This window comes from Columba livia, chromosome 26 (assembly GCF_036013475.1).
Source record: "Columba livia isolate bColLiv1 breed racing homer chromosome 26, bColLiv1.pat.W.v2, whole genome shotgun sequence".
Classification (NCBI taxonomy): Eukaryota; Metazoa; Chordata; class Aves; order Columbiformes; family Columbidae; genus Columba; species Columba livia.
Window position 1 is genome coordinate 4,498,956 of NC_088627.1, and position 19,813 is coordinate 4,518,768.

Consider the following 19,813-nt stretch of genomic DNA (forward strand, 5'->3'; position numbering starts at 1 on the left):
GCGCCCATTAACCACCCTGCCAGACCCATGGATGTGGCGGGGGGGGTGACACTCGTGTCCCCCTGGATCAGAGCATCCCCGGGGCAGCATCACGTCCCCGCGGGAGGTGATGGGAGGTGGTGGGTGACACTGGGTGCATGTCCCCCCCATCACACCAACATGTCCCGTCATGCATGTGCGCTCTGCCCACGCAGGCAGGTGCATGCCCGGAGTTCTCACCTGGGGGGTAAATGCACCAAAATAACACCACACATCCATGTGCTCCCCGGATGCAGCCTCGTCTCCCCTGCCTGCCTCGTCTGGCCTAATTACAACCCGGTATTGCCCCATCTAATGTGATGATGAGGTTAATGAGTCCTTGCTCTCCATCCTATCGGTATTAGAAGGGGGGTGGTCAGTAGGTCAGAGAGGTTCTCCTGCCACTCTACTCTGCCCTGGGGAGACCACACCTGGAATATTGTGTCCAGTTGTGGCCCCTCAGCTCTTCTGGGTGACAACCAGTGACAGGACAAGGGGCAATGGGTGCAAACTGGAATACAAAAGGTTTCACTTAAAGATGAGAAGAAACTTGTTGGGGTGAGGGTGGCAGAGCCTGGCCCAGGCTGCCCGGGGGGTTGTGGAGTCTCCTTCTGTGCAGACATTCCAACCCGCCTGGACACCTTCCTGTGTAACCTCATCTGGGTGTTCCTGCCCCATGGGGGGATTGCACTGGATGAGCTTTCCAGGGCCCTTCCAACCGCTGACATTCTGTGGTTCTCTGACCCTCCGCTGCCCCAACCCTTTGAATCTGAGCTGCTTTCTGTCCCATGGTGGCTGGAGGTGCTCGGTGGGATGAGCCTCGAGCCCGGCACCCTGTTGTGAACATCATTTTTAGCCTCTGTGGGTTAAGACAAGAATAAAGACTTACAGGGCATGAGCCTGTTTTGATTTAAACTTTTCTGATCTCCTGGCCCAGCCCAATTTCTGCGCAAGAAAACACCTTCCCTGCATGTCAGCCTGCTGCTGGCAAGGAATTAACAGTTATACAGGTGACTTTGCACGGCTTAAATAAAAAATAACATATGTTATTAGGTGGGGATGTATGGAACTGGGTTTAAATCTGGTTCTGGGAAAGACTCCTGAGCTGTGCAAAAGTATTTTGGTGCTTAATTCCCACCAGCTTTTTTGCCTGTTTTAGCCCCAAGTGCAGCCTCGACCCCATTTGGGTTTAGGGAGAGATTTCCAAGGTGGGTACGTGGTGTTTTAGAAGTGCCCCAAACCCACTAGAAATGAACCCAAACCGCTCCAACCGGACCACTCTGGACTCAGCCTCATCCCCTTTGCACGGGCTGGGGTGTCCTGGCCGGGAGCAAAGAGACACCGGAGCAGCAAGGGTTTGCTGTTGGAGTCCTATTTATGGGAAAACACAGACACACAGGCTGCTTTTGTTTTTGCTTTGGATCAAGGAGTCTCCTCTGCAACACACAGAAAGATTTGGGGTCGATTTTAGCTGAACAAGCTGCGGTTCGGGGCTGGATGGTGGCACTGGGACAGGCCAAAGCCAGGGAGAAAGAGCCGGGCAGAGGAGCAGAACAAACAGCTCTTGTGATCCCGGTGCAATGTTTTTATTGGGTTGTTTTTTGTCTCACACCAAACTTGAGAATTCCGAGTGGTCAGGAATGAAGGATTGGGGTTTTTTTTGGGGGGGTGGGGGTTTGGGGGGTGTGTGGGGGGGGGTGTGTTATAGTTTGGGCACTCTGCCCTCCTGCTTTCCTCCCCGCTCCTGTCCTTGCCGAGCATTTTGCCAGCCAGCACTGAAGAAAGAGCCAGGGGACGGCTGCCAGCTGGTCCTGGAGCGGCTCCGGATTTGCCCTTTTTATGGGGTGGAACAGCTTTTTGGGAGCGGGTGGGAACGGCAGCGCTCGCCTCCCAGAGATGCTGCATCAGGGCTGGGCGGGAAGGGGACGACGGAGCCCCATTGAGACCCGGAGCTTTGAAGAGAAGCGACAGGACTCGCTTTTGTGCTGTCTGGGAACCGAATGGACGGGAAAAACAAAACAAAACAACCCATCACACCAACCCATGTAAAAAAATATATATAAATATATATCTCCCCCAAGGCGCGAGGTCCCGCTGAGTAAGTCGATGTGAATGATGTGTAACCCGACACTTGCCCAGACTCCCTAATTAATTTTCCATGTTTTCCACCATTTCGCTTCGAAATAGGCAGTATTTAAAACCAGACCCCAACCTCAACAAGCCACCCATCCTTCCCAGCAGGATTAACCCCCTTGGATGCCCACGGAGATGATGCTGAGTGGCTCCATCTCACGCTGGTCCAGGCGATGGGTATTTGTGGGTTCAGGGGATGTGAGGAGGGCACTGGCCCCACTATTTCAGACAAACAGGATTATGCCTTAACAAAGCTAATTGCTCTTTCGTGCAAGGTTCGTTAAGGGCTCGACGAGGAAACGGAATGGTGTGGGCAGGCTCCTTCCCTATGTCTTGTGAAGCAGAGAAACTTTTTGCAAGCTAAAAGTTTATTTACTGAGACGGGGAGTTTGGAGACAGCACAGCCATTAAAACAGAGCTGTAGAGTTCGGTCTGGAAACAGAATATAAGAAGATTGTTTTTTTGCTGAGGCTTTTGTGAGCTTTGTTCTCAAAGGAAATATTCTTCATTTTTCCTTTAGCCCAAACTCTGCTCAATTTAATATCTGAACGTTCAAAAAAAGTCATCCGAGCTTCTGTGATTTTTTTCCCTTTCAGTTTTCATTTGCAAAAGAAACCCCAGACGCTCCTGCTCCGCCTGCCCCCGGGACGGTTCTCTGGCTTGTTTTGCAGAGTTCTCCTGGAACAGCGGGAGCCCATTGCCCCTTGTCCTGTCACTGGTTGTCACCCAGAAGAGCCTGGCTCCATCCTCCTGACACTCCCCCTTTCCATATTGATCCCCATGGATGAGTCCCCCCTCAGTCTCCTCTTGTCCAGCTCCAGAGCCCCAGCTCCCTCAGCCTTTCCCACACGGGAGATGCTCCACTCCCTGGGTTTTGTGCCTGGGGAAGCAGCGAAATGATAACAGTTGGTGGGAGAAGCACGGGATGCTGGGCGTGGAATGCAGGGATCACCTGCCAGCCCAGTGTGAGTGGTCCAGACCCACCCTGGAGGTGCTAAAGGGGTTTTCTCAGCCCAGGATCCCCCCAACCCTCCCTGGACAGCCCTGCAGTGCCAAACTGTGCTTGAGAGCAGCCATGAGCCGCCCCAGACACTGATCGGGGTACTTGGATGCTCGAAGAGGTGCCAAAATCAGACCCCAGAGAAAGGGCAGCGAGAGGAACATTCCTTAGTGCAGGGGTGAGAACTGAGCAGGCGGACGGCAGTGGGGAGACTCGTAACCATACGTTTATTATTCCACATGGAAAGTCATTAAAATGATTACACGGAGGCCTGACGATACAATCACGTACATTGGATAAAGAACATCGACACCCGATAACTAGGAAAGCAGAACTGACCGCTCCGCTGCGGCTCCGTCCCGACGCGATTGCCGCCCGACCCTGTTCTCATCGGCTCTGGACAGAGCTTCTCCCAATGACCTCGACAGGAGCAGACCCTCCTCTTCCTCCCCCTCCCTCCCTCCCCGTGTCCCCACATCCCCAGTGACAAGTGCTACAGGTTAAAAAGATGGGCTACATATTAAATATAAGGGCATTACCTTCAAGTAGGGCTGGTATATTACACAAATAACCACATTATTTGGTATCACTAGCATTTCTTTTTCTTTAATGTCCATCATAAGACACCATTAAAAAACCCAACAACTTTAGCCTTCCCTATCTCCAAAGAACTTTGTTCTCATCTCCTTAGTTGTTTGTTGTTCTTTTACCCTGCACATACAAGTATTAGAAGCATTATTAAGCATTGGATCCTTCAACACATTTAAGAATTATATTATTATAACAAATAAGACCAAAAATTAGATTTTATAGTTAAATATTCTGTGAGCCAAAGGGGTTTGACTGTACAAGCGATTGTGCATTTTCTTAAAAAAAGCAAATTATAGTGCAAAGCAAAAAACATTGGCCTGTCTTCTGACCATCTGCGTACAATAGAGGTGCATGTATTTACACCTTCACATGACAATATGTCATAAAAATAACATCGTTGCCATTCTTTTTAGTTACCTTTTTATTTTAATTCGTTACGAACAGTCTTAAATTAACCTAGTACTACGAATGCCTTGTTTTCTTTGTGCTTTCAACCAGTGGCGCGATCGGATGATAGAAATAAATGCATTAAAACACAGGCTGCCGTGGTCCAGTTTCTACAGCTGGCGAGCACCAGTGAGGCACCCGCGGCCGCTAAGGCGAATGGATGTTGCAGTTTTGCTGGGGTAGGGTTTATTTTTATTATTATTTTAATTATTATCATTGCAAAGAGTTGTTCTTGTTGCTTATTTAAGCCGTGAGTGGTCATCGCAGCTTTCCAATGAAGCCAGGATGTCTTGCTCCAGTCTTGCCGTGGTAGTGCAATTACAACGCTCCGCACCTCGACCGAGGGCTCCCAAGCTGCCAACTGAGATTTGGAATGGGGCAACTTGCAATAGAGGGGCCGGGGGGGCAGCTGAGGGGTTTGTTTCCTTACGTTCATGCAAAAAAAACCAAAAGGCTTGGTGGCAATGGGATTTGGCACTTTTAGTGCCGCTTCTTCAGCTTATTCGTCTACAGCAAGATACCCGTGTGCTGGGTGACCTGGGGGAAAGTGGGGAAATGCAAGATAACATTGCTCTGCAATATTCCCACCACCAAGGGATTAAATAGAAACCGCTCCTTTCTCCAAATCTCACTTAGAGCTTTCAGGATCAACTGACAAGTGTAAGTCGCTTTGTAATTAAAAGAGTCAGCGCATGTCAATCTGCTCCGGGTGAAAACGTGGGAAAGGATCATAAGGGAAATATGATGCTTTGCCACCAGCTGCGTGTGTCACCGCGCAGAGGGGGTGACAGGGACACCCAGGGTCACGCCAAAGGCTCCTGAGGCCCTTTTGCAGCGAAAACGCTCGGAAGTGCATCTGGTACATCTTGGATTGTCCTGAACGCTTCAGCCACCATCACTGAGATTTGTGAAGAGGAGCAAAGAATGGAATGGTGAGGTCAGGACGAAAGAGCAAACAAAAAACGCACCTTGTAAAAAGTACATCTCGTATGTAAACATAGAGGAAAGGGGGGTCTGTCAGGCATGGGGATCAACCACGTTACTGTTTGAAAAATGACGACAATGACAAAAAATGAACAATACAACCCGTGTCGTCAGCAACTAATAGAAACAATCACATCACAGCTCTCGTTCACGTGGTTGGTGCCGGCCGACCCCAGGAACACGCTGGGCTGTAAACCGGGCTCTGGGTGCTCTGCTGCCACCCCGGAGCTCTTTGGTGGTTGGGGACCCTGCACCGGCGTGGGGGAAGGAGAAGAGACAACGGGGGGGTTATTTCTTTTTTTGTTTTTCTTTTTTCTTCCTTTTTCCAGTTCAGTCTTCCTGCATGGGCTTGGACGACTCCCTGGTTTGATTTTCTCTTCTCTGAAACATTTTGCAGAAGAAGGGTGAGCTTTTGGTAACTTCCGAATGCTTTGTGTGGAGAAGAGGTGCAAGTGAGATGACTGACAAGTGTCTGCAAGAAACAAACATCGGATTCCACACGTCCTTTTCTTTTTGCTTTTTTTCCTTTTCCCTATGTACATTCCACATACTTATAGGAGAGGAACCACATCAAGCGACAAATTCAAGCCTCGTGGACGTTCATCTTGAAATGTAACGTAGGTCCTGGTCCATCTTCGCTTGATGTTTGCCCACGCTTGCATGCTTTTGGTTTGGGACACTTTGGCTTACCTTTTCCTATTCACTACCAAAAGGAGTAACGTTATCGGTTGCTGATTAAGTCAAAGATACCGCTTCCCAGTTGAGTTCCTCCTAGTAGGGTCTCCAGACCGACTCATCCATCCTCCCAGTAGTCGTCATGGTCGTCGGCGAGTTACTGTGGCTCCCGTCCGCGTCCACCCCGTCGTTCTGGTTGCCCAGGTTGGGATTCATTAAGTTGTTCCCCGCCGAGGCGCTCGTACAAGACGAGAGCATCCGTGTGGGGGAACGCTCGCCGCCCGCCACCATGGAGAACTGGTAGGAGCCTGAGGACGTGCCGTAGTACAAGTGGTAGGGAGAAGGGTTGGTCTGGAAGGGTCCGCTCTGGTTTTGCGTGGAGCCGGGGTAGGGGGGCGGCAGGTAGGTGTGGTGGAAGCGCGTGGTGGTGGGCATGCTGGTCATGCTGATGCCCCCGATGCCGGTGGCCGAGGGTGTCGCGGTGTACGGGAAGGCGGCGGACATGGCGCCGGGGTAATGCATCCGCGGGTCGGAGAACCTGGTCTCGGTGAGCGCCGGCAGCGCAGGGAAGGAGCGATCGAACTGCCGCGGGTCGGGGAAGGGGCTCAGGTCTGACGTGCCTGCGGAGGTGGAGGAAGAAAGCAGTGGGTTAGAACTGGTAAAGTTTGTCCTATAGCCTGGGCCGAGGAGCTGAACTCAGTGGGAAAAGTGACTCTTGGATCTGCCAGGGGAAATTAAATACAAAACCCCTAAACCCATTTGTTTAAGTTGTTCCCATTTCCTGCCCTAAAATTTGTTATTTCCTACCCTAGAAGAGACATGACTGTGCTGACTTCTGCAGGGGTCTGTTCATCTCGGGAGGATTAAAAAACACCCCACACCCCATAAACACAGAAAAATAATGTTTAGCCATGACATCAGCTGTGTAGTAAATAAATGGACGCGGGCCCCAGACGGCCGGTCCCTGAGATCCTCGCTGGTGTATATACACGCACACGGAGCCGGGGAGGAAAAGCTGAGTCCAGAGCAGCCTGCTAAGCCTTCGTGTGGGTGGCCTGTTCGTGCTGATACCATCAGGGGATGGAGCTGATAAACACACAGCTGAAAACTCCCAAGCGAGGAGCCACGATATCCCTTTGCTCGAGTTCTCTGTGTATTTTGCTCCTTCCAAGAAGATAAAGGAGAGCGAGAAATCCAGCTTTTCTTCTGCTGGGGGAAGGGAGGTTTAGGACAGCACGGTGGGGATGTTACCCAGGTCTATCGGACGCTGGAGCCCCTTGTGCCTTTTCCTGGGGGTGGGTTTAAACCCAAAAGGGGGTCACAGCCAATTTGTAACTGGAAAGGGACATTTGCCCGGTGCTGCCAGGCCCCATCTTTCTGCAGTAAGCCTGGCTTAAAACAAGAATCCAGACTAGCAGATCCTTTGGGGACCTCGAGGCTTTTCATGGCTCTCTCAGCTCTCCTAGGACTGGTCTCCAGAAAGAGCAGTTCTAGCCCAAAGCACCGGACTGGTGCCCCAAGCTCGAAGCCTTGGCTTTACTCCCCAGACCCCTTTTTTTCCCTTGTTAAAAGCAGGGGCATCTCACTTACTTTGGTAGTGAGGTGTTATCTGGCCTCAGGGACAATTTTTTTTGGTCACATCAGGTGGATGTGTGAGATAAGTGCGATAAACATGCTCATTGGTTTTAGCTATGCGTATATACAGATGCACGCATTCATATGATTGCATATTTGCTATGCATGCATAGGGATGCGTGTTTTATATATATTTATTATGATGAAGCATTTTTAACTTCTCAGGGCTGGTGTTTCAAGACCTGTAGCATTTCCCCAGGAAAAAACAAACAAACAAACAACATTCGAGCAAATCCCTTGCAGCTAACTGGTGGCAAAAGCATGCTCTGGAGGAGCAGATGGGCAGGGGGTTTGACCTGAACCCTCTTTCTCATCCCAGGTGAATCCCTCAGCCACCGGCTGCTGGAAGGAGAAAGAGCAGGAGGTTCCTCCCTCCCCTCCAGCCGTTTTGCGGGCAATGGGCAGTGCCTGCCCTTCCCACGCAGGCTCCACGGAGGAGAAAGGCGGAGGGAGCACCTGGTTTGGGAACGTGGCTGCGGCTTTGGTGCGAGAGAGGAGCAGCCCCAAAACCCTCACGGACCATGTTGTTCTGCACAAACCTGGGGCTGGATGCAGCAGAACCGAGCGTTCTGGGCCCCTCAGTTCCAGCAGGGCAGGGAACTGCTGAGAGAGCCCAGCGCATCCACCAAGATGCTGGAGGGAGTGGAGCATCTCCCGTGTGAGGAAAGGCTGAGGGAGCTGGGGCTCTGGAGCTGGACAAGAGGAGACTGAGGGGGGACTCATTCCTGGGGATCAATATGGAAAGGGGGAGTGTCAGGGGGATGGAGCCAGGCTTCTCTGGGTGACAACCAGTGACAGGACAAGGGGCAATGGGTGCAAACTGGAACACAGGAGGTTCCGCGTAAATGTGAGAAGGAACTTGTTGGGGTGAGGGTGGCAGAGCCTGGCCCAGGCTGCCCAGGGGGGTTGTGGAGTCTCTTTCTCTGCAGACATTCCAACCCGCCTGGACACCTTCCTGTGTAACCTCATCTGGGTGTTCCTGCTCCATGGGGGGATTGCACTGCATGAGCTTTGAGGTCCCTTCCAACCCCTGACATTCTGGGATTCTGTGGAAGTGGCTGCCCAGCCGTCCCCCTTGCATGCTGTTTGGAGGGGTAGGATGATTGGGCTGTTCTGGAAAGCACGACGCTATGAAAAATGCTCAGGACTGACCAAACCAACCTGACTTCAGGGCTCAGCCTGCCAGCGGGACGCTCTGCCCCATCCCAAAGCCATGCTGCCACTGAAGTGGCACCAAAACCGCGAGCTGAGGTTTGGAGACCAGCTCTACACAGAAGTATTTTGACCGGATTCTGTAGCTTTACCAATCTGGCAGCATCACAGGCTGAGGTAGGACCATGGGGCAAAAATCCTGGCTGAACTTGGAGAGAAAAAGTGGTATTTTCTGAATGCTTCCTCCTTACACGCATGCAGCCCTCCCGCTGTGGTCCGAGTCGCTGGGCTGGTTTGCCAGACGCTGAGAGAAAGCTGTCTCAAAATCCCCCCAAAACCCCAGGAAACCCAGACTGCTGCTGCTGCCTTCCCCAGGGCAGATGACAATCTCGGGCAATCACACCGTGCTCCTTCATTAGCTCTCATATGCCCATAAATAATATTCCATAAAAAGCAGATTGAAACAAAACATAAGTGCTCAGGGCACATTTCCCTTTTCCTCTATAACACACTCGAAGTCGTTCTGTTTTGGTTTTTTTTAAAGGTTATGTTTTATTGGCCTGAACTCGCAACATTTGGCAATGGGTCCTCAGTACTAATTTAGAGGCAAGCGTGTAAGAGTGTTAATTACAGGCTGCGTGCGTGGCAAGCAAAGCACAGCGATAGCGTCAGGACCGGAGATGCTCAGGTATTGCCTGCGAAACACCGACGGGCAACGGGTGAGCTCTCCCAGGCTTTGGAACCCCGGTCTGTGACAGACAGGGCTCTGCAGGACCTGGTTTTTGCAGGATTCGGTATAAAAAAAACACTTGTGTATTTTGTCTCTGTGTTATCTGGGGTTGGGATTCAGACTTCCCAGGATGTGGCAACTAGACACAGGGCTGCTCTGCTCTATAATGTCGGTCTCTGTTTCCCCGTGGCCCCCAGCAGCCCCCGGGGAGGCAAAACCTGTCCGTCCCCGCTCCCCAGCGTGACACCCAGATGGGAGAGCGCTGTGCCCCCGGGGCCTCCTCGTTAACCACGGCCCGGCCCGCAGCGGGGCTCGGCGGCCGCTCCGGCTCCCCGCAGGAGCATCCGCGGCCGGGCCTCGAACCGCAGGCTGGATAGCTCAGCGGCCGCCGGGCCCGCGGCGGGGAGCGGCCGCCAGATGGAGCCGCGGCCGCGCCGGCCTCGCTGCCGCCCGCGCTGGGCGGGGAGCGGCACCCGGGAGCGGGCCCGGGGAGCCCTGCGGCGGCCCAGCGGCTGCACAGAGGGGTGACGCTTCAGCCTGAGCGCCGGCAACCGCGGGGCTGTCCCTGCACCCCAGCGCCATCACCTCGGGGTTGCCCCTCTGTCACAGAATCCCAGAATGTCAGGGGTTGAAAGGGACCTGGAAAGCTCATGCAGTGCAATCCCCCCATGGAGCAGGAACACCCAGATGAGGTTACACAGGAAGGTGTCCAGGCGGGTTGGAATGTCTGAAGAGAAGGAGACTCCACAACCCCCCTGGGCAGCCTGGGCCAGGCTCTGCCACCCTCACCCCAACAAGTTTCTTCTCATCTTTAAGTGGAACCTCCTGTGTTCCAGTTTGCACCCATTGCCCCTTGTCCTGTCACTGGTTGTCACCGAGAAGAGCCTGGCTCCATCCTCCTGACACTCCCCCTTTCCATATTGATCCCCATGAATGAGTCACCCCTCAGTCTCCTCTTCTACTTCAGTCCTCACCCCAGGGCTGCCCCTCCATCCCACGGGTCCATGTTTGTCAGCAACACAGCCCTGGCCGAGGGCAGCGCCCCTCTTGCCCCACATCGCAGGAGATCCCTGCTGAAACAGCCCCAGCCAGGTCCAAATAAAACATCGCCATTAATACCCTGCATAACCACCTAACTCAGCAGCAAAGCAACCCTCCGTCACGCTCAGCCAGTCGCCAAGAGCCAAGCAATGGGCTAAGCCAATGCCAGGGAAGCGGGTGAAGTTCTACCCTCGGGCTCTGCACTCCCTTCCAAATCGCAGCCAAATGTGCTTTAAAAATCACATTTCGCTGTCCCCTTCCCCAGCACGGGCAGATCCCGGCGCATCTCACACACACGTGGCCTGGTAGCTCCGCCGTGGAGGATTTACTACGGTTTGCCTCGCTTACTCACCGGCCAGCCCCCATTTGCTTTTTTGGACCCTGGCAATCTGAGCTTGAGTATTTCAGTTGTCCAGTTGCCAATCAAAATATTTGAAGGAAATGTTTATTTTCTTCTCGAAATCACACCAGCTGCTGCACTAACTGAATAAGCCCATTTAGCTGTAAGAATTTAACCATTGTAAGAGTGAATTGAGTCCCCCAACTACTCCAAAATCTGACCCAATCTATCAGCGGAAATGTCAATGTTTTGGATGGGAGTTTGGGGAAGTGTGGAATGTGTATTAAATAAAAGCCATGTAAAGGTCAAAGCCCTGATTAGTAATGCCACTGTCTCCTCGTTAGGGCCGTGCTGCCCAGGGGACCGCGGGGGCCGGGACACACCCCGGTGTTTAATTGTGCAGCTGCAATTTGCACCTTTTGAGGACCCCCAAGTCCCCCTGCACATGAAGCCGGATAGAAACAGGCTTTTAAAGCTGCTCAGCCCCTTTCCAGATAAAACAACCACGTCCGAGTGACACAGCAGCTTTCTTTTTGCCTCGGAGACAATAGGGGTCTTTTCTTGGGGGGTGGCAAGGAAATAAATGCCAAGGCGATGCATCCTGCAAGAGGTTTTAGAGATTAACGGCGCTGATGTGCATCCAGCCCAGAAAAGCGGTGGGGGTTCCACTGCCTCCGCACCCCGGAAAATGCCTTTAAATCACTCCCTGCTCCCCAGTTTAGGGATGTGGGGAACACATCTTATTCAGCGATAAACCTAAGCACGCGTGGACACTGCACAACACACACAAATGCACGTAGTGTGTGGTGCACACAGGGAGAATAAAGGAAATTTAGAGGGAATTTGGTAGAGTGGAACTCTCCAAGCATAAAGAATATTTAAATGTCCTCAACCTGGCCATATATCACCGTTTTATTTATACGCACGTATGTGCCTTGCAAAATTGTCATGAAAAATCTAGCCTGGGGGAAAAAAACCCTCCTTTCCTGTTTCATGCCATGAAGATTGATGACAATATAAACTCTAATGATACTTTATGCCCATGTATATAACACACATGCATGTGCAAGACGAAGTGGGGACAGAAATTCTCTGTCTGTATATACCTTGGGCTATTTTTCTCTACTACTTTCTGTGATGCTTGGCCCTCCAAGTTGTCTTTCAGCATTTTTCTGACCTCTCTTGCTCTCTCCTTCCTTCCTATGACCATAACGGCTCCATATGGGAGCGCGGGGAGGCAGGTGGCCAAAGATGGGGGAATCTGCTCTGCCCGGGAAGGTGCACGAGATGCATTTGGTCTCTGAAGACCCAGCTCATCTCTAGAGAAGGCGCCTCTCTCGTCCCCACCCACACACGCAGGCACGCTCTCACGCCTCTGTCACGTATGTGAACGAGTTCATGCGTTTCCAAGTCAGGGCCGCCTAAAAAAGAAAACGGCCCCTTCCTCCCACCCCACAAAAAACAGAGCAGAATTTATTTTGGGGGGAGGAGGGGAGGTGTTGAAAAAAAATGAGGGTGTGAACAGCATCCGCTGTTACACGCCCATGGAGCGATTGTTGTGTAGCTGATACGAGCAGCTCGGCGACTGGGTGCGAGTACTTCCTCTGCAGAGTTTGAGCAAAAAAAGCCCAAACCCCAAACCAAAACACACCAGCACACATGGTGCTTATCGCAGCATCACCAGGCACCACCTCAAGATCGCCGAGCACGTTTGTTGCTCAGTTTTCTCATTCTCCTCACACAATTCTCCGTGCACACGCTCGGCTCCCAAACCTTCCCCGGTGAGCATCCCAAACCCTCACTCTGCTCTCCTGGGTCCTCTCCCAGCACTTAATCAGACCCTGAATACAGTGAGCAACAGCCTCCTGGTCTACACAGGTGGGCAGGGCAGTGAGAAGGGACGTTCCCAGGTGTTCCCGGCTCAGTGAATCACACACCGCATCTCCGCAAACTCCCCCAGGTCCATCGGGATGCTCCCACCCTCCTGGGGAGGACCCTGCTGCCAACATCCAGCCGGGATTTATTGCGGGCCAGTTCAGCCCCATCTCCTGTGCCAGCACCCTCCTCCATAGCTTACATTAGCTCCTCTCCCTCCCCGATGTTTACCCCCTGGGTGTATTTAAACACAGCAATCAGCCCCGCTCCCAGCCTAGACTAAACAAGCCGGGCTCTCCCGGCTTCCTCTCCCTCTGCTGCTTCTCTTCTCCTCTTGCCATCCCCAGAGCTCTCCCCTGCCTGCATCTCACATCCTGCACCCCGGCATCAACCTCAATCCCTGCCACTCCATCCCGCCAAGCTAATGAATAAGCTAACGGTGCTAATTGGAGCGGGTGGGTGGGCTGAACGGGATTGCAGGCACTCCCTCTGGCCTGCCCGCGCTTCGCTCTTTACCTGTATTCAAAGGGTATTAAAAAAAAGAGATTAACAAGCCCTGACTACATAAAAGGAAGTTGCAGGATTTACAACCCCGCCTGCAGCTAGACCACCGTGCCTGCCGAGCAGGTCTGGGCCAAGCCAGGTCTGCCATGGGAAACCCACTGCGGAGCGCTGGGGTGATAAGGGCGGCTGATGGGGCGATCGGAGGTTCGGCTCCTGCCCCGCTCCAGCGCTGCCGGGCTGCACCGCAGCCCCACGATGCGGGCAGCGCCCTCCCGCAGCGGGACGGCGGGCTGGGGGATCGCCGGCGGCGCTCTGAAGCTGGCAATCAGCATCCCAGCATCGCCAAAATCCCACGGCAAAGGCGGGATGGCATCCCTGGAGCCCAAGGCAAATTCAACCAGGCTCCTTGCAAGCTCATCTGCTGTTATTTCATAGGAACGGCAGCGCTTCGGCACCCTGAGCTGCGGCTGGGAGATGCAGACAACTGCACATCAGCGGTCACGGATGCTCAGACTCTCTTTTAGTGGATGCTCCCAAACAGCGCTGGCCTGTGGTTCATCTTTGACTGTTACATGCCAAATCTGCTTAAGGAACAAATGTAATTGAGAGGAGCAGAAAAGCAGTTTAAAGATAGGCACAGCAGCCTGCGGAGCCTGAGAGCAGGCAGGAAACCCATCTTCTGCGTGTTCCTTCCTTTGAGGCTGAAGCTGGATCCCACAAAATGTTTTCTTCCCACTAATGCTTGCCTGGCTTCCTTTGGAAACAATTTAGCCTCTGCCCATGGTAGAATGTTTTTATCCATTAAGAAACGGATATTTTAAAGAAACCATAAGTCGATCTGGACAGGGATTAGGAAGCAGCAATTCAGTGTATTTGCTGGGCCCGTAATTCAGGACTTAACCTCAGAGCAGCCACGTTGCATTTCGGAAACAATAGGGCACTTGGTGCCTATGCCAAGAGGTTTCTTAAAAGTAATGTAATACTTGAAAAATGTAAATTTAAAAAGAAAAAGAGAGAGAGATTTTGTTCTAAATGCATATGGTGAAGCATTCTGCTGATGACTGGCCTGTGTTAAAAACGTTGTGCTGGTTTTAAGTGATGGATTGGAAATCAAGCTGGTTAAAGCTGGGCTGTTTCCAGATCAGGAGACCCCAAAGCTCTTCACCAGCAAAGACAAAGTCTCCCAAACTGTTTGGCAGACACTGAGGCTGGGAGAGGCAGGATGGAGCCTGCAAAAGGATCCAGCATTTACTCTTCTCCCTGGGAAGTCAAGGGAATTTGGGTTTGCTGGAGCAACATGAAGAGCGTGCAAGGGGACGTTAAGTGCATTAATCAAAACAGCTCGCCCTGTAGATCAAATTTAGAATGGCTTTGCAATTGTCCTTGTGTACTCAAGGCCCCGACATGCCGCTGGACAACACACACAATTGCTTTTGAGTGGTTGGAGATGTTTCCAGCGCAAAGCCGGGGCGCGGGAGCGGCTGCGTGGGCGGCCCCGCTCTGTCGCAACGGGAACCAAACGCTGCGGCACGAACTGCGGCTGAAACGCGGGCAAAACATCGCATGGAGAACCGGGGGCTGCAGGAGCATCCTGGTTCTCCCCACGAGGACGTGTGTCCATCCCCATCCCCCTTCCCCAGAGCAACGGGGGCCCCGAGAAGCAGCAGAAGCAAGTTCCTTCAACATCTTGCTTCACTTTTAGAGAGCTACTTGATTTGGTTTTTTTTCCTAAGCTAGAAGACACAACTCAAAATGAAGCAAGCACGCAAGGCTCTGGCTTCGCGTGCCCCGTAATAAGGAACCATTTCAAGCCATCCTAATGACAGCTTGGTGTCTCGCTGCGGAGACGGGAGAGCCGGCATTTCAAAACCTCACATTTTCCAGACCTCGCTGCAGAAGTATCGGGCCAAATCCTCAACAGGGGTGAACGGCTCTGCCCAGCTGAAGCCGGGGAAGCAGTGCTGGTTGATGTGAGACCAGGGTCTGCTTGTCCTACCTTCCCCACTACCGGGTTCTCATCATAGCTACACTGGGGTGAACCCTGAATTGCCCTGTTTTCCCTCCAAAGCCGTGGAAATTGGGAATAAAATCCGGTCTGTGGAGGATTGCAGATGTCAGTCCCGTTTGCAGACAGGCATGGGAGGGATTGATTCCCACACGGGGTAAGGCGAGACCGAAGCCGCTGACTTGCACTGACACTGGGTGGGGGGAAACCAGTTGGAGAGCAGGATCTGACCCGCTCGGCCACGGTGCTGAGCACCTTCTCCTCCCGTGTTTCCTGGCATGCCCTTCAGAAACCATCAGCTTTCTCTTACCGGGAGGTTTTTGGTTTGAGACCATTTAACCTCAGGATGATCGTTTTACATGGGGGCTATTTATAACCCGCACGGGCAGCTTTCCTGAAAGTCCTCTGCACGTGGCCGGGGGCCAGATCCTTCCTCCCTCTACACCAGCGTCCTTGCCGTGATCTCCACCAGATCAGACCAAACCCATCCCCAAAGGACCCCAATTCCCCCCCAAAAAGAAACGCTGTCTCCGACCTGTTTGCCTCAAAGCCCACACCCCACGTGCCCAGGGATTTGAGGTGCCCGAAGCCCGCTCAGTGGCCACGGCTGTTCCTGAGCAGCTCAGCTCCCAGCCTGGTTTTGCCAGAAGGATTAGGAAGGGTTTGTGCAAACTGCTGGGTCAGCAGAACCGGGAGGCCCCAACCACCTCTGGCACACGAGCTGGGGCTGCCGGGGGTTCATTCCCAGAGAAAAGAGCTGCCCCTCCACCCCCCTTTAATCCAGGGGTGCAAGGATGCTAAAACATTAATGCTGGGAAGCACCCAGGTAAGGGATGAACTCCAGCCCGTCCCACCCAGCTGATATCTAGTTATGCTTTTTGCTAATTGGCTTCTCGTGCGTGTTACCTAAGAACGTGCCAAGTCGCGAGAATTACAGGCCTGTTAACTCCTGTGTTATTCTTGGCATGAGCCAAGCTCCACTTGGTTGGCTAAAAATTACGATCGTGGTGAATAAGCCGTGTGTATGTGAGGGGAAAGACTTAGAAAACGATTATTACGATTGGTTATAGTCAGTGTCGTGTCACAAGGACGGGGCTGAGGTTACAATTACCCAACTGGTAAGAACCCGCAGTCATTTTAAGACAGTTCCTCCCGTTTTGGGAGCGCGGGAGCCAAGCGCAGAGTGCGCACAAGGCGCCTCCCGCAGCATTCCGGGGCGGGGGGGTCACTCCGCAGGAATGACTCGAGATGGCTCATTTGCGTCTCCTCTCCTGCTGTCACTTGACATTTGGGAGCTTGGCAGCGATGGCAGCTTGTGGCCAGCTTATTCTCCTTTTGCTTGTTGAATTTGTGTCATCACCTGATTCTTTGCTGCAAGCGACACTCTCTGGGTTTCTGGCACCATGGGGCACTGCGCTAATTTAAAATATGCCTCTTTTTTTTATTCTTCCCTCAAGAATCTGTTTATTTATTATGCAGCCAATGAGATGAGACCATAAAACTCTTTCCCCCTCTTGCTTTTTTTAACGAAAATCAAACGGTAATCCTACACGAAATGCCCGTCTTCTTCTCATAAACAGTGCTAATATCAATGAAAATTCCAAGCATAAGAATTTGCATTTCAATGAGAAATAGATTAAATTTTCACTGTAATTTTGGGTTGAGAGGAGCGGGGCGGCTTTTACATTTCAGCTAATGTTTTCCAACGTGTTTTTGCACCTGAGACGCCCTCGTTGCCAATGACACTGAGGTTCTGCAAAAGTGCGCGTCACTTAAAACACACCGTAAAGGCTGTTGCAGCTTTTCAGTCTGAAACCTTCCATTCGGCAAAACTCAAAGTGCAAACAGCTTAAATATTATCCCTTAAAACCAGTTAGAATTGCTGCTCATTTGCAAAGGAAAACACCACTGAGACGAAAAACGCGTGGAAAAGGAAAGTGTCTTGTGTGCAGAACGGTCTCTTTAATACATCCCGGTGGCTTCTGGCTGTGCTGAGAAGCGCAGCAAGGCGGGAGCATCCCGGTCGCTGGGTATTTTCAAATGCAAGGCTTAATTTGGGGGCTAAAAGTTCTAGATGCAGGGGAATGAGCAGCGCGGCCTCTCTCGAGTAACTCTGGTGGCAATTCCAACCTCTTTCCTGGCAACGTGATTCTCGAGGAGCGCCCGAGGGCTCCGCTCTGCTGATGGCCAACCTGGGAAGAGCGGGGCCCGTGTGTGTGCGCACGCGTGCGCCCATGCAGGTGTGCATGCGTGTGGGGAATTATGCTGGAGTCGAGCGCTAGATCACCAGACTTGGCATAAACACAATGCAACCAGATAAGAAGCCCTTTGGATTAGCATGTAAAGTATAATCCACCCTTTCTAGTTGACACTGTGAAGCTCTCCAGTTGCCTTCATGTCAAAGAAGCTACTGGATTCAAAGGGTACGGCTTGCGTTCATGCTGAAACTGCTCAGTTTTGACTAGGACCCCATATCTAATGGTGGACGGAGTGAAATCACCCTGATTTCCGATTCAGCAGCCACCTGCTGATTTAATGGGTGCAAAAAGAGGTGAGAAACCCAACCAAACCCCTTCCTGGCTTGTCCCCCAGGCAGGGACAGCCCCAAAATACCACCCGGAGGGATGTTCATCCACTCCCTGCCTGGCACGAGGGTTCGGGGTGCAATGCCGGGCTGGGGCACCCACCCAATTACCTTGTATTGGAGTCTGAGCCTGGGACCCAAAGTGGCTGGTGGTGCTGAGGGATCCGCGGGGGTTGGGTGTTGTTGGGGTGACCCTCATGGACTGGCGCAGCCGTTCCAGTTCCCCGTAGCGGTCGGTGAAGGGTTTGGCTTGGTCTTCTAGCTTTTGTCTGTGCCCTGGAACGTGATAAGAGAGTCTGATATCTAATCAGTTACCCTTTGGCGAGAGCTCCCTGGTTACACACCAAGCCAGCGCAGCCTCTGTTCTCCACCGTTTGCTGCTATTTGCACAGGGGGGTTTGCAAGGCACACACACAAGAGTATCTCACAGTTCAGGCAAACAAAGCCTGATGAGGGAGGGACACAGACCGACCCACACATGTGGCCCCAGATGGTTTGGAAAGTCAGGCACCCGATGGAGGAGCAGGATGCAGGTGCTGGGGTCGGGATGTCCCATGCTCGAGCGACCACCTACAGCCGCTGTCAGTGCATCTGAACGCAGAGAGGAGACACACAAAGCAGGAGAAACCCCATCTCCTGGCAGGGTGGTGATTGGTCAACCAGCAAAGGAAACCTTTAATTTTAAGTATTTTCAACAGCATTTTATCCATGCACAAAGAATAAACTCTGGTCTTGCTTCAACCCCTCCCCAGCTCCGTGCACCCAGAGCCGAGCAGGGCTGGGGAAGGTGCAGGAGATGGGGAGGGACCAGCCCGGCCATGGCACCGCACATGGGCCACCTCACTTTACTTCTTTCTGTTCCTCTTTTCCTACCTGTAAAGCGGGGAGGCGATTCCCCCAGCTCCTGCAGGCAGGGCAGCAGCCAACGAGCATTTGTAAAGCGCTCCCAGCTCCTTAGGTAGGGTTGGCACAGGGCAATAATTATTAAATTTATGCTAATTGTCCCGAGGCAAGAAGCGCATGAAATACACTTGATACATAACTTTTGCATTTTACTGTATTAATCACTGCTGAACAGCTTCACTCTCTCTGGGCTGGATTCCAGTCTCAGTTACACCCGTACAAAGCTGGAGGGACTCCAGAGAAGCCGGAGCTGCTCTGGTTTGCCATCGGTGCCAGGTTCAGACCTTGGATTCTCCTTGTTCTTTACCTGCCGCGGCCAGACGGCCCTGAAACGCCCCCAGCTCTTTGCACCTGCCATGAAAGGACCTTCCCAAGGTGGGGAATGCCTTATCCCAGCGGAATCGGGAGCAGAGCTCGGGGCACTGGAGGTGTGCGGGCACGCCGGGGAGGCAGGAGAGGAGCTGGGAAGACAAAAAGCCTTCTGCAGCTCTTCTGAGAGCCGAGCCTTATCAGATCCAGCCCTACAGCCCAACATCTACCAAGTGGGGCTCAGTTCTCGGCAGCTTTTAAGAAGAAAAGCAACACATTTGAAAGGCGACAAACGCAGCCACCTCTTGCTCGCACCCCCCTTCACATCTGCGTAGCGTGAGCTCGGGTGTTAATTTATAGCAAAGTCACAGAAAGTCCCCAGACTTCCCCCTCTTTAAATCTGATGTCTGATATCTTCTGATCTCGCGTTTTCTTGGCTCGTGGTGATCAGGCTGCACTTGCCAGGCTGCCTGCAGAGAAGCTGGTGGCTTGGAAGGGACGGCATTGATCCTGGAGGGGACCTCCTGCTCCCAGCTGAGCTCCGTGCCACAGCAGCGCTCCCTGGGTGTCCCACCAGCAAACTGTCCCAAACCGCTGTTTTTGAGGGGCTTTGACCCTCCCCTGGGAGCTCCATGTGTGGGTGACCCCCACCACCCCAAAACCTCTATAATCCCCAAGCTTCTGGGTGCGGAAAAGTCCAAACTGAAAAAAAAACGTGCTGACACCAGAGAGCAAAACTTGGTGAGGATGAACTCCCAGCACAAAGCAAACCCCAGCTGTATTTTGAAAATGCATTTTCCCTGCTGTGTGAAGTAAACCAAGGAAACCTCAAATCGACACCATAAACGATCTGTTCTCATCTCCGTGCATCCCTAGACCTTGGGCAC

General features: G+C 52.5%; 1 protein-coding gene across 2 annotated transcripts in view; it reads right to left on the reverse strand.

The window, feature by feature from the left end:
• Positions 1-3,359: 3,359 nt before the first annotated feature.
• Positions 3,360-19,813, reverse strand: part of RUNX3 (RUNX family transcription factor 3) — a 38,182-nt gene continuing 21,728 nt past the window's right edge. The window contains exons 4-5 of one of the 2 annotated variants that reach the window (XM_021280843.2): positions 17,826-17,990; positions 3,360-6,468 (exon numbers count right to left, since the gene is read on the reverse strand). In XM_021280843.2, coding sequence (XP_021136518.2) covers positions 5,945-6,468; positions 17,826-17,990 — 689 coding nt within the window. In that variant the 3' untranslated portion in view covers positions 3,360-5,944. The remainder of the gene's footprint in view (positions 6,469-17,825; positions 17,991-19,813) is intronic. The other variant, XM_065041511.1, reaches the window with a different exon arrangement.